Below are 12,942 nucleotides of genomic sequence, written 5' to 3' on the forward strand. Positions count from 1 at the left end.
TTCAAAACACAAACATCCTCTAACAAGGGTTATTTTATAGGAGGATACAGAGGCAATAATAACAAGGGAAGAGGTCGCGGTAACAGCAATCGCTCCTCCTCCACCACTAAACAGTGACTTCCCTCTGCTCCCCCAACAACATTCCACTCCTGTGGGGGGCAGATTAACACAGTTCCTTCCTGTCTGGGAGAGTCCATCACAACAGACAGGTGGGTGAGACAGATTATCCAACATGGCTACTACCTAGAACTTACAGCAACCCCCCCAAACATACCACCCAGGCAGCGTCCTATGTCGACAGATCACCTGACTCTGCTTCAACAAGAAGTTCTAGCACTTCTACAAAAAGATGCTATTCAACTAGTCCCATTACAAGAACAGGGGGCAGGGGTTTATTCACTGTATTTTCTAATTCCCAAAAAGGACGGGACACTGAAACCAATTCTCGTCCTCAGGCCCCTCAACCATTACATACAATCAGATCATTTTCATATGATCACTCTTCAACAAGTGCTCCCGCTACTGCAACAAGGCGATTTCCTTTCCACGCTAGACCTGAAGGACGCCTACTTTTCACATCCCAATACATCCTGCTCACAGGAAGTACCTATGGTTTGTGATACAAGGACAACACTATCAGTTCAAAGTCCTTCCGTTTGGTGTCACAACAGCACCACGGGTGTTTACAAAGTGCTTAGCAGTAGTAGCAGCACATCTCCGAAGACAACAGATACATGTCTTCCCTTACCTGGACGATTGGCTCATAAAAGCCAATTCATTCCACCAATGTGTACAACACACTCAACAGACAATTCAACTGTTGCACAGCCTAGGGTTTACGATCAACTACACAAAGTCGCACCTAGAGCCTTCGCACGTGCATCAGTATCTAGGAGCTACCATAAACACATCTACAGCTCTAGCGTATCCCAGTCCAGCCAGGATACAGAGTATTCAAGCCTTAGTCTCCACCTTTCAGAACCAACAGTCTCTCCAAGCAAGGGTTTTCATGAGATTGATGGGCATGATGGTATCTTGCATCTTCATAGTACCACACGCAAGACTGCAAATGCGTCCATTACAAGAATGTCTAGCACAACAGTGAAATCAGGCTCAAGGTCAGCTCACAGACCTGGTGTTGGTAGACAGCCGCACGCATCGCTCTCTGCAATGGTGGAACACCAAAAACTTGACAAGAGGACGGCCGTTCCTCGAGCCTGCTCCACAAATAGTGCTCACAACAGACACATCCCTCACAGGTTGGGGAGCCCATCTCTTACACCATACTACTCAAGGTTGATGGAACAACCAACAAAAGCTGTTACATATCAACTATCTAAAGCTGCTAGCGATATTCGTAGCACTCAAAACTTTTCAACTTCAAGTACAGAACAAAGCTGTCTTAATCCGGACGGACAATATGACAGCAATGTACTATATACAAAAACAGGGGGGGACACAGGGACACACTCTCTGCAACTGTCCCAGCTCGCCCAGAACATTTGGAGATGGGCCATTCCTCAAAACATATATCTGTTAGCGGAACACCTTCCAGGGGTTCACAATCAGATAGCGGATCTGTTAAGTCGGCAGTCACAACAGATTCACGAATGGGAACTGCATCCACAAGTTCTTCAACCATTCTTCCAACAGTGGGGACACCCACACATAGATCTGTTTGCCACCCAGGAAAATGCAAAATGCCCAACCTTCGCCGCCAGGTTCCCACACCCACGGTCCGAGGGCAATGCAATATGGATGAACTGGTCAGGCAGATTTGCGTACGCTTTTCCGTCTCTCCCCCTCATTCCACTAGTGGTGCGCAAGCTCAAACAGTCTCTTAACTCATTCTAGTAGCTCCCACATGGGCACGCCAACAGTGGTTCACCACATTACTAGATCTCTCTCTGGTTCCACATCAAAAGTTACAGCTCACACCTTCGCTGTTAACACAGAACCATGGAGAAATCAGACACCCAGACCCGAACCAACTGAATTTGGCGATCTGGCTCCTTAAGTCTTAGAGTTTGGTTATCTTAACCTACCACCAGATGGGAGTATGACGTTACAGCGCATACTTTAACAACGCATACCATTACAAGGCAGTTTTTACAACGCAGGATCCTTTACAACGAATGCCTTTACAACGCATGACATTACATAGCAGATGCTATTACAACGCATGCCATTACAACGTAAGTATAGGTAAGTATATCATTTTTAAAAAAAATGTAATTAATAAATATTTAATTAATTTAATTTATTTAAGTAAAAATGTTTACATGTATTTGTAAATATATACTTTTTTTTATAAAATAGTGTAGGTGTTTAAAAATAATAATCTAACTCCAGGGGGGAGTAATAGCAGGGTAAGTGCTGGATAATGTAGGGGTAAAAATGACTATTCTAACTTTAGGAGGGTGGAATAGTAGGGTAAGTGCTGGATAGTGTAGGGGTAAAAAATACTAGTCTAACTCCATGGGGGTGTAATAGTAGGGTAAGTGCCGGATAGTGTAGGGGTAAAAATTACTATTCTAACTCCAAGGGTTGTAATAGTAGGGTAAGTGCTGGATAGTGTAGGGGTAAAAATTACTTATATTTTTTAATTTTTAGAACTTATTTTAAATTAGTATTAAAATTACTTTAATTAATTTAATTTATTTATTTAAAGTACTTTTCTAATTAACAATTATTTTTTTGTTTATATTTATTAAATTATTACAATTTTATTAATTAATTAAATAATTTTTTTTAATTAAATAAATGTTTAAATAAAATGATATACTTACCTATACTTACGTTGTAATGGCATGCGTTGTAATACCATCTGCTATGTAATGTCATGCGTTGTAAAGGCATTCGTTGTAAAGGATCCTGCGTTGTAAAAGTAGTCCATTGTAATAGTTGCGTTGTAACGGTTGTTTCCCCCACCTGACTGCATGAATATTATTAAAGAGGCTAGGAAACCCACTACTAGAGCGTGTAATGCCACCAAATGGAAAAGATTTGCAATATATTGCAAACATTATCACATTGATCCACTGGATGCTTCCATCCAAAATATCATTTGTTACCTTTTACATCTACAAAGGTCTAATCTGGCATACTCTTCCATACGCCTACATCTTGCAGCAATTGCAGCTTATTTACAAAACAGACAGCACCTGTCTCTTTTTAGGGTACCTGCAATTAAAGCATTTGTGGAAGGATTAAAAAGAATAATCCCTCCCAGGCAGCTACCTTTCCCAGTATAGAACCTATATCTTGTCCTTACGAGACTCATGGGACCCCCTTTTGAGCCGCTACATAAATGTGAACTGCAATTTCTAACGTGGGATAACTGCTTTCCTTGTTGCCATCACCTCTCTCAGAAGACTAAGTAAAATACAAGCGTTCACCATACAAGAACCATTTTTTCAAATACATACTAATAAAGTAGTTCTCAGGTCTAACCCAAAGTTTCTCCCAAAGGTTATCTCACCTTTTCACCTAAACCAATCTGTAGAGTTACCTGTGTTTTTCCAAAACCCAGATTCTGTAGCAAAAAGGGCCTTACACACGTTAAATGTTAAAAGAGCTCTGCTACACTACATAGATAGAACTAAATCCCTTAGAAAGACAAAACAATTGTTTGTATCTTTCTCTCCTCCTCACAAAGGCAACCCTATCTCTAAAGGTGGGATTGCCAGGTGGATTGTTAAGTGTATACAAATATGCTATCAAAAATCTGAATCATTTTTGTCCACCATAAGCGTGGAAGGGTATACTCAGATGTGAGTCCCTAGCTCATTGCACCATCAGGATTCAAGCAAGCCGGGCCGAAGACGGCTGAAATGCCAGAAACCGGTCCCCGGTAGCTTGTTTCCTTCCCAGTATAAGAATTGGCTTGGTAGTTTGGTCTGCCCTGTTCCCATGATGCACTGGGCCAGGGTCAGACTAATTTGCATATAGCCAAGTTCTGAGCTGGGATGGTGCAGTGAGCTGAAAAACGGTGATGGATCAAGCCCTGATCTTTGGACTGGGTAAGAGTGGTCTGCTTAATTCAGACACTCTGTTCATCACCACCCCCTTTTCTGAATCATCAAAAAGCTAAAGGCATACTAACAGTTCCTCCTAGAGCACACTCCACTCGCAAACTAGGAGCCTCTGTGGCTTTCTTAAGAAACATACCATTAGAGGACATATGCAAAGCAGCAACATGGTCTACACCACACACCTTCACTAAACGCTATTGTGTTGATGTGCAAGCCAAGCAGCAAGCTGCAGTAGGTCAGGCTGTCCTTAAAACACTGTTTCAGACTACTGCAGTGGATACAAGCGACCACCGCTAGGGAAGACACTGTTGCACAATCGATGCATAGTGTACGATCTGCAGCTCATATGCCTCGAACGGAAAATGCTACTTACCAGTATGCATCTGTTCTTGGCATGTAGAGCTGCAGATTCGTACACGCCCTCCCGCCTCCCCGGACTTGTATCCATTCCAGTTCTCATCTTATTTAGATGCACACGCATGGACACCCCTCCTCTTTCTTCACTTTTACTAACTCCATCATTTCCCATCTAGGCGACTCCATAAGAATGGAGTCGATGCCCATGCGCAGTATTGTCCAAGGAAGGAGTCACCTATATTGCGACTCCAAAGACTTCTCCAAGAAGACAACAACCTGCAATCATCCGAGCCCAACACCAGGTGGCGATCTAATGCATAGTGTACGAATCTGCAGCTCTACATGCCAAGAACAGATACATACTGGTAAGTAGCATTTTCCTTCTAGTGGTAACTGTATCTAACCACGAATTCCTCACTGCCCTCGCCCCCCCCCCCCCCCCCCCCCCCCCATTTTGTAGAATGCCTCTCTTCCCACCTTAAAAGGTTCCAAGCTAGAGATCTGCACATTGGCACGGATTGGTGTTTGGGCTCCACATCTGAAGGGACACCTGAGAATATGTTGAACGACTCTGCCGAAAGTCTCACCTTTTTGGAGTTGACGTTTTCCCCTAAACATGCTGCATAAGCAATTTTTGAAGCTAAATTCCAGTAGAGCACATATCTGAATCTACAAAGGGTGTATACAAAAAACTGATTTTAGATTTCAGTAACTCTACATGTTTGGTTTTGTGATGTCACATCCAAGGAGAACACCAAATTCAAACTGGTGCTATGTTGGCACCTAATGCAGAAGAGCTACATCAGCTTTTCCACCTCCAGTCTGGCATCTGGAAAAGAGTTGTAGGTGTGAAATCTGGAGAAAGAGAATCCACCTGAAATACAGTTATTTGGTATGGTAAAGCAGATATGTTGCTTTGAGAGCCAGGGCCTTAAGCATTTTAATTCAAATGTTTACCTATGTCAAATGATGCATTATCCACTGTGTGAAGTAACCCCTTATCATAATGCTAAAAACGTTTTGAGGCTTCTTGTCATGTGATAGTAACAGTAGTGCTATATTTTTGATATTTCTGTATAGGGCAGAGCTGCAAAGATGTGTGCCAGACCAGCCTACTGTGGAGGATATTGTACAATCTGTTTTGAAGGAGTGCCGAAAAGAGAACCTTAAATACAAGACAACAGCCCTTAAGTGTGCAGCGGATGTACTGAATGCAACCAAAGAGGACAGATTCCAGGATATGGCAGAAATTCTCTTTCCTATTATAAAGAAGGTACTGATTCATATCTACTTAAAAATCGCAACCATTCAAGTCAAGTCAAGTCAATAGCACTTTATTTTGATTACTAAAAATCATAAAAGCGATCACACAATTATATTACACACAAGAATATTAAAAACATTAAAATATATACATGTAACATGTAAAAAAGACATAAACTCAGGTATTGGTAATGGGCTCATTCAAAAGTTAAAAAAATCTCACATTTAGTAGTGTTTATACCAGGTTATATATTTTATTGTATTCCCTTCGAAAATTTCTGCTCCCATGAATGCTCTCATATTCATCTCTTTGTGGAGCGGAATATCATATTGAAATGATAATAAGAGGCATTTACAGATGTTTTGCTGATTCTAAATCTTTTCAAGCATCTATACATCTTTGTTTGTGACCCTGAATTTGTAGTATCCTAACCTGAGCATTTGGTATACACAAAGGTATTCGTACCAAACTCTATTTTGATGGCAAATCTTTTCATCAACCTTGCACCACGCTGATACAAAAGTGTCAAAGAAAGGAGCGAATAGGTTGTAGAGCTGTTTGTGACATCAGTAGAGTTATGCTGAACATGACTCAAGCACTGCTTTAGAAGTTTGTTCATTTGAAACTCGCTATTTTATGGGACAAGGGCTAAACACTCTTCGTACGTTTTTAAAAGGATGATGAATCCACTAGTATGAAGAAAGTGAATCCCAGAAGCGAGTGATTTCTCCTAGTTTGAGAGGAAAAGAATGCAGCTGAGAAAAGCCAGGCCTCAGACAGGGCATGCGTAGTGTGAACAGCCTGGCTAGTTCACCTCAAGTGTCACGTCCGCCCACCTCTTCAGCATCTTCTAGGAATACCATTAATATTTTGCTATTGTGAATGTTAATTCATTCTGTTCCTGCTACTTCTTATTTAGAAGCAAACATAATTGAACAGTCATTTACAGCTACTGGATTTTAGAGGTATTGATTTCAAAACATATCACCAGGTGAACCCAATTTTGTGGTATCATTTTAGTGCAAAGTATGCTTAAGGAGCTCTGAGGCAGCGGTCAGTAATGGGCAGTGTTTTAAAATGCCCCTAAAATAAGCGCATTGATTACACTTTTTTTTTTGGTGTGGCCCCTTGGGTATTGTCTAATTTTATGAATCAAATGTTTTTCCATTATTCTTAATACTAGCATATTTTAAAAGCATTTTATCACTTTGCAGACTATTTTTGTGAACTTCTATCAAACCTTGAAACTAGATATTGAAGGATAGGCAGGGGAAGGTTGTTTTTCCATTTACTTCTCAGTATTAAGGTTACATATTTGGCCATAGTATCCCTCTCCAACCCAAATCAACCCATAACATCCTTTGTATCCCCTTGCATCTCCACTCTGTGAAAACATGCATACCTGAACAAACTGGGTTTTGAAGGGCCATCATTATTGCATTGTATTTTAATTGCATTTATATAGCTCCTACTACTCCAAACGAAGGTCGAAGTGCTTTTTCGGCAAGTAGCACGCAACTCCGGAACCTAAAAAGGATTAGCAGTAAATTAGTATAGTGAAATATGAAATTAATTTGAGTGGTGGATATGTTACTCTGTTATTTGGATTCAAAAGGATAGCGGGGGGATGGAAGAGGGAAGGGTTTGCGTTCATATAGCGTTTGCTCCCCAAGGTGAGTGGTCGTAGCACTTTTCGGTGAGTAGCAGGCTACTCTGGAACCCAAAAAGGATAAGTGGTTAATTAGTGTAGTGAAATATGAAATTAATTTGATTTGAGCCGTGGACATGTTAGTCTGGTATTTGGATTGTAAAAGGAATAATGAAGAGATAGATGAAGGGAGGGTTTAGAAATGTTTCTTTTTAGTTCATAGCAGTTGTAGGGGATTTGGGATGAGTAAGAGAGCTGGAGGGGGGAAGTTAAAGGGAGGGAAAAGCTTGTTTGGGAGATCTGAAGCGTTATGTGCATAAGAGATGTTTGGATTTTGTAGGAAAGTGGAGTATTATGTAGCGAAGCTGGTTAGGCCTCACTATGCAATACTCTGACAATACCTTATGTAGTTCCTTTGGATTCACAGTAATCAATCCATAGCTCAGTCCTAGAACAGTGGCACGAGCAGTCAGACTTTACTAGACAGTTATATGTGTTTAGCATTTCAGAGTACCTTGGAGGATACGAATTTGACACGACTTGTAATATATCTAACACCAATTTATAACCATAAAGCAGATTTTTATATAAATTTAGATACCAAAACGAACACGATCAGATAAGTATAACCGGAGTTATGGATTTTAGAAGAAAAAATAAATCTGTCCATCTGCAAAACGTAAACATTGCAGTCAATTTTGAAAAACACTGGTTACAATCAGTCACTTGCAAATCGAGCCCAATGGAAACAACTGGGGGTAAGGAGATGCGGATCCCAGAAACAGGCCTCAACAGTTAGTTGGATTTTACTCAGCTCATAAGACCTGGGTATAGAGTTGGCGTGGCTGTCCATGGTGCTGAAATGGGAGCCACGGGTTTGCTGCTTTTACCGATTAGACGGTGCTGGCTATGAAACGGACGCAAAAACTCTACAATGGGGCCACTGAGGTGATGAGTTGAAGACGCTGCAGAGTTCCCTCGAGACACAGCGTCGAACAAAGGTAGTGGTAGATGGAATGGCCACCAACAAGCCTTGACAGCAGCAAGCTCAGCCTTGGGTTATTTCAACATCCTGGAGTCCTGGGGAAAACGGTATCCACCTGAAACTTACTGGAGGTCAGGACTAAGTTTCCAGAGCTGTCATCTTGAGCTTAGATATATGGCAGTTCTTATTTGCTTTTTCTATGTCTGAAATTGTTTTATGCAAAACCAAAGGGGATAATGGACGGAGTGTTGAACATTGCAAGCACTCACCCCCAGTCAACTGATCTGGGTTTAATCCATCATCATTCTTTAGCTCACTCCACCACCCCAGTTCAGACATGGCCAAATTGTTTTATGTCAACAGGTTCTAACAGCATTGCATTTTATGATCCTTTATTCACTGCTGTGTCATTTGAAGATGGAGCCTCAGACACATCTTTCTGATGGATACACCTGTCTACAGATTCTTCACTTTATGAATTATTCTTCCAGCCTTTTAACTGGTGCGGCAAACTTTTCCCCAGAAATATCTCCCAAGGACACCAAGTGGCTACTGATGCGGCTCCTCCTTTGCATATTGTATTTTAATTGGATTTATATAGCGCTTACAACCCCTGACGAGACGTCGAAGTGCCTTTTTGTCGAGTAGCACTCTACTCTGGAACCCATAAAGGATTAGTGGTGGATTAGTATAGTGAAATACAAAAGTAATTTGTGCGGTGGATATGTTAGTCTGTTATTTGGTTTGAGAAGGATAGTGGAGGGATAGAAGAGGGGAAAGGTTTGCATTTATATAGCGCTTGCTACCCCTTATGAGGTGTTGAAGCTCTTTTTGGCGAGTAGCACACTACTCTGGAACCCAAAGAGGATTAGTGTGGAATTAGTATAGGGAAATATTAAATAATTTGAGTGGTGGGCATGTTAGTCTGTTATTTGGAATGAAAAGGAGTAGTGGAGGGATAAAAGAGGGAAGGGTCTAGAAAGTATCTATACATTATTTTGGGAGTAGGAGGGGGCTTGGGTTGAGTTAAGGAGAGGTGGTGGGGGAACCTTCCGATGGAAGGGTTTAGAAGAACAAGTTACTTACCTTCAGTGACTGTATCTGGAAGAGAAATATGTTAGTTCTAGATTCCCCACCCCAGACACTGACTGGAGTATTTTTAGGTTACAGCAGCAAGCTTGTTGCAGTTCCTGTTTTTCTGTGCCGCATAGACTTGAGTCCAGCGCATAGACTTGAGCCCAGCGCTCTTGTTTCACATAAATTCCTCTTCTGAGCTACAGTTCACATGCTGGGCTTAACCTCCCCAGAGGGCAATCCCATTAGCTGTATAGAAAGTTTAGAAGCTTCCATTGCCAGGTGTAGAAACCTCAGCCGGACCAAAAGACAATTCATCTGTTTTGACCTGCTCCCTGCACTGTTTCGAAATGAGTGGACAAGAAGTTACCATCATGGACAGCACCTTTATTGAGTTGATGTATCACTTCAGGCGTTGAATCAATAACTACGCTGCGGGAGGCATTCAGATGGCAAGATGGTACTTGGTGCCAATTGGAATATGGTTGTAACTCTTCTACCTCTCTTGTACTTCTAATTGAGAAATTTATTAGGAGATCAAGTATCCATCAACAAGAACTTTTTGAAAGATAAGTAGCTTGCTGTTTTGTAATGACTAGTTTTAATTTGCTTGTGAGATAACCTGGAGATAATTAAGGAATGTTTACTTTTGAAACATAACTATTTTACACATATAATATCCTGTGCCACAATTCATCTAAACACAGTTGGGTAATCATTAATAGGATTGGTTCATCCAACTAAATGCAGTCACTTTTGAACTTTCAGAACAGCTTTCCGATGTACGAGTGTCATCTCTGATGTTCACTTTTTGTAATCTTCCTTCAGAATTCCTTCGAGAATGGAGCTCGTTCATCTAAAGATGAAGAGGATGAAAATGAAAAAGCAAAGGAACTACAATTGGAGTGTCTTCTGTGTGCCTTTGACTCCTTAGGCAAAGCCTGGCCTAGAAATCTCGAGACGCAATGTGAGTTTTAGTGAGCATTAACTTTAAATTGTTCCATTTTAAATAATTCCAATGAGGATACGTTGGTCTGAATGCCCTTAAGTTAGCCACATGCTTATGATGGTGATGGCTTTGCAAAAGTGTTTTACTATTACGTTGCTTCAGCATTGTTTTGCCTATACTGGCTTTGTTGTCATGTTTTTAAAAAAAATCATAGATGTGCACTCCTTAATGTACTCCCAATCCTTCTGATAGAGACATCTAACCACAGATTCCTCACCTTTTGTGAACTTCACCAGGTGCCTTTCTGGATCTGGAAACTTTTGAGCAGTACCTCTGTGCGCTGTCAGGTTCCACACTGACGCCATTCCATTCCATTCCAGAAATGACAATCGGTCGCTAATCCAGAGATACTGATTGTTTCTTTCAACATCTATTTACCTCACAATATATGCAGTGCAAGTGAAATGTCAGTTTTCAAAAATGACAGGTTTTAGATCTTAAAAAGGCCTTTTGTAAGCAAATGTCTGTGAAAGACTTACTTCAGGTTTGTCTTTGATGCCTGGGGTCGAGCCACAGTTCTTAAGCTTCCAGGGGCTGCTCGTTGATTCATCCTCAGGCCATTTGGGTGCATGGGTGAAGCGATCCATTGCCAAGCATCAGAAGACCCCTTATCAGGAGCGGTCCAGATCCAAATGTCGGTCCCGTTTACAGCCCTGAAGTTTGTCTCAAGATTGATCATCATAGAGTTCCAAATCCTATGGTAAGTCCAAGAAAAAGCATTATCAATCCCAGCTGGACTTCCCCCCTTCCTACCACTCTTGTACACATGAGAAGGTGCCACAGTGTTGTCATGCCTCTCAATCTTGCTCCCAAAGACGGTTGTTGTCAGAGCCAATCCTGCAATATGTCCTGGCACAACCCAGGTTTCAGGGGCCTTCTGTAACTCTGAAATTGACCAAGAAGTCCCACAAGGCCATGTTGTGACTCTTCAGATCCCTTCCAACTTCCTCTTACATACCTGCCAATCCCACATACCCTAGAGGCCCTCCATCTGGAACACCTCCAGAGGATTTGTACTTCGTGCCAGTTGGACCCTCTGTTACAGCCGCTAATCTCTGCTAGCACCTTTGCGGACTCCACAATTGTCTCCACGGCCCACAGTAGTTCCTGGAAGGTCGATGCCTCTGCTGACTATATTGACACTGAAGGACAAGTTGAATTGGGTTGCAAATTCAACTCACGCCATGCCCAATGTCCAGTGAAATGCAGCCTTGCCCACTCCATCCGAGCCACTGAACATCCTGGTTATTCAGGGCAGGTCTCGTACACTACATTCCTTGTTTGGGATGGATCATGGCAATGAGTATAATGTAGGGATGAATTTGTTCAACTCTACTGTGAAGAAAACTCGTATGAGGACCTTCAGAAGGCCAGTGGATCTGACACATCTGACACTGGCTTAGTCTCAACCCCAAGTCCTTCAACTGGGGCATGTGTCTTCTTTGCAGTGGTGGTCACGTGAATGGCGGCCAAAGTTCTAGCCTTCCAGCTTCCTAACTTGGAGGTTAGATCAGTGTGCTGACAAAAGTCCTCTAGCCAGGGTAAACCAATACTAAGCCCCTTTGCCTTTCAATGAAGCCCTTTCCAGCACCCTCTTAGGGGCCTGGTCAAGTACCCTGCTTTGGTCCCCTGTGAATTTCCAAACTGTGCGATGAATCTCCCTGCCGCAGAAACCCTGCTTTTTTGACTCAAAACCCCTCCCCAGAGAGTTTGGCGGTGCAAGCCTCCACCAGTGACACAGATCTGAATGTCTTCCTGACTAAGCCCATCAGATAGGGAATCTAAAGGAGTCGAGACCTTTGGGAAGACAGTATTTACTTCCAATGGTTTGGCCTTCTGGTTGGTCAATGCTGGTTGTGTTTTGTGCCTATATTCTCACACTCTCTGCTATTCAGTCACACTTGTCCTCCCAGGTGCCCCAAAAGGCTACATGGTGTACTGACAAAGGCCATTCAAGATGGCTGTGATGCCAGTAAATTTACCATTTATTGTGCCCCTGATACCACCATTGTTTCCTACTTCTCCCTTTGTTATGCCACAGTGAGATCTTAACATGGTCTTCACCTCTTTATGTGCACTCTGATTGAGCCATTGCAGAGCCTTCCTATGTGGCTTCTTACCCTCAAAACACTGTTCCTAGTTGCCGTAGCGTTGGAATGGCGGGTGAGCGTTCTCCAAGCTCTTTGTGTCACCCCACTGTACACTAACCTCTTCCTAGAGAAGCTACTTTTGTGGACTCTGATATATTTCCTTTAAAAAATAGTGCTGCTCTTCCACGTCAGTCAAACCATCGCGCACTGGCATTCTATGGTCTGCCTTACCCTTCTAAGTAGGATGAAAGACTTCATGTTCGAGGCATATGAGCTGCAGATCACACACTATGCATAGATCACCATCTGGTGTTGGGCCCGGATTTTTACAGTTTGTTATTGTCTTGGAAAAGTGTTTGGAAGTCACAACATAGGTGACTCCTCCTTTGGACAATAGTGCGCATGGGCATCAACTCCATCTTCAGATTGTTTTTTTCCGCCATCAGGCTCGAATGTGTTCCACGCGGTCCAGTTCGATATT

The 12,942-nt window shown here is 42.2% G+C and overlaps 1 protein-coding gene across 2 annotated transcripts in view; it reads left to right on the plus strand.

The window, feature by feature from the left end:
- The window catches only part of ECPAS (Ecm29 proteasome adaptor and scaffold), a 780,178-nt gene that overhangs the window by 679,844 nt on the left and 87,392 nt on the right, over window positions 1-12,942 (plus strand). For both annotated transcript variants that reach the window (XM_086962068.1, XM_086962067.1), the window contains exons 44-45: window positions 5,472-5,664; window positions 10,191-10,329. In XM_086962068.1, coding sequence (XP_086818194.1) covers window positions 5,472-5,664; window positions 10,191-10,329 — 332 coding nt within the window. The remainder of the gene's footprint in view (window positions 1-5,471; window positions 5,665-10,190; window positions 10,330-12,942) is intronic.

The sequence above is a fragment of the Lissotriton vulgaris genome, chromosome 3_1 (genome assembly GCF_964263255.1).
Source record: "Lissotriton vulgaris chromosome 3_1, aLisVul1.2, whole genome shotgun sequence".
Lineage (NCBI taxonomy): Eukaryota > Metazoa > Chordata > Amphibia > Caudata > Salamandridae > Lissotriton > Lissotriton vulgaris.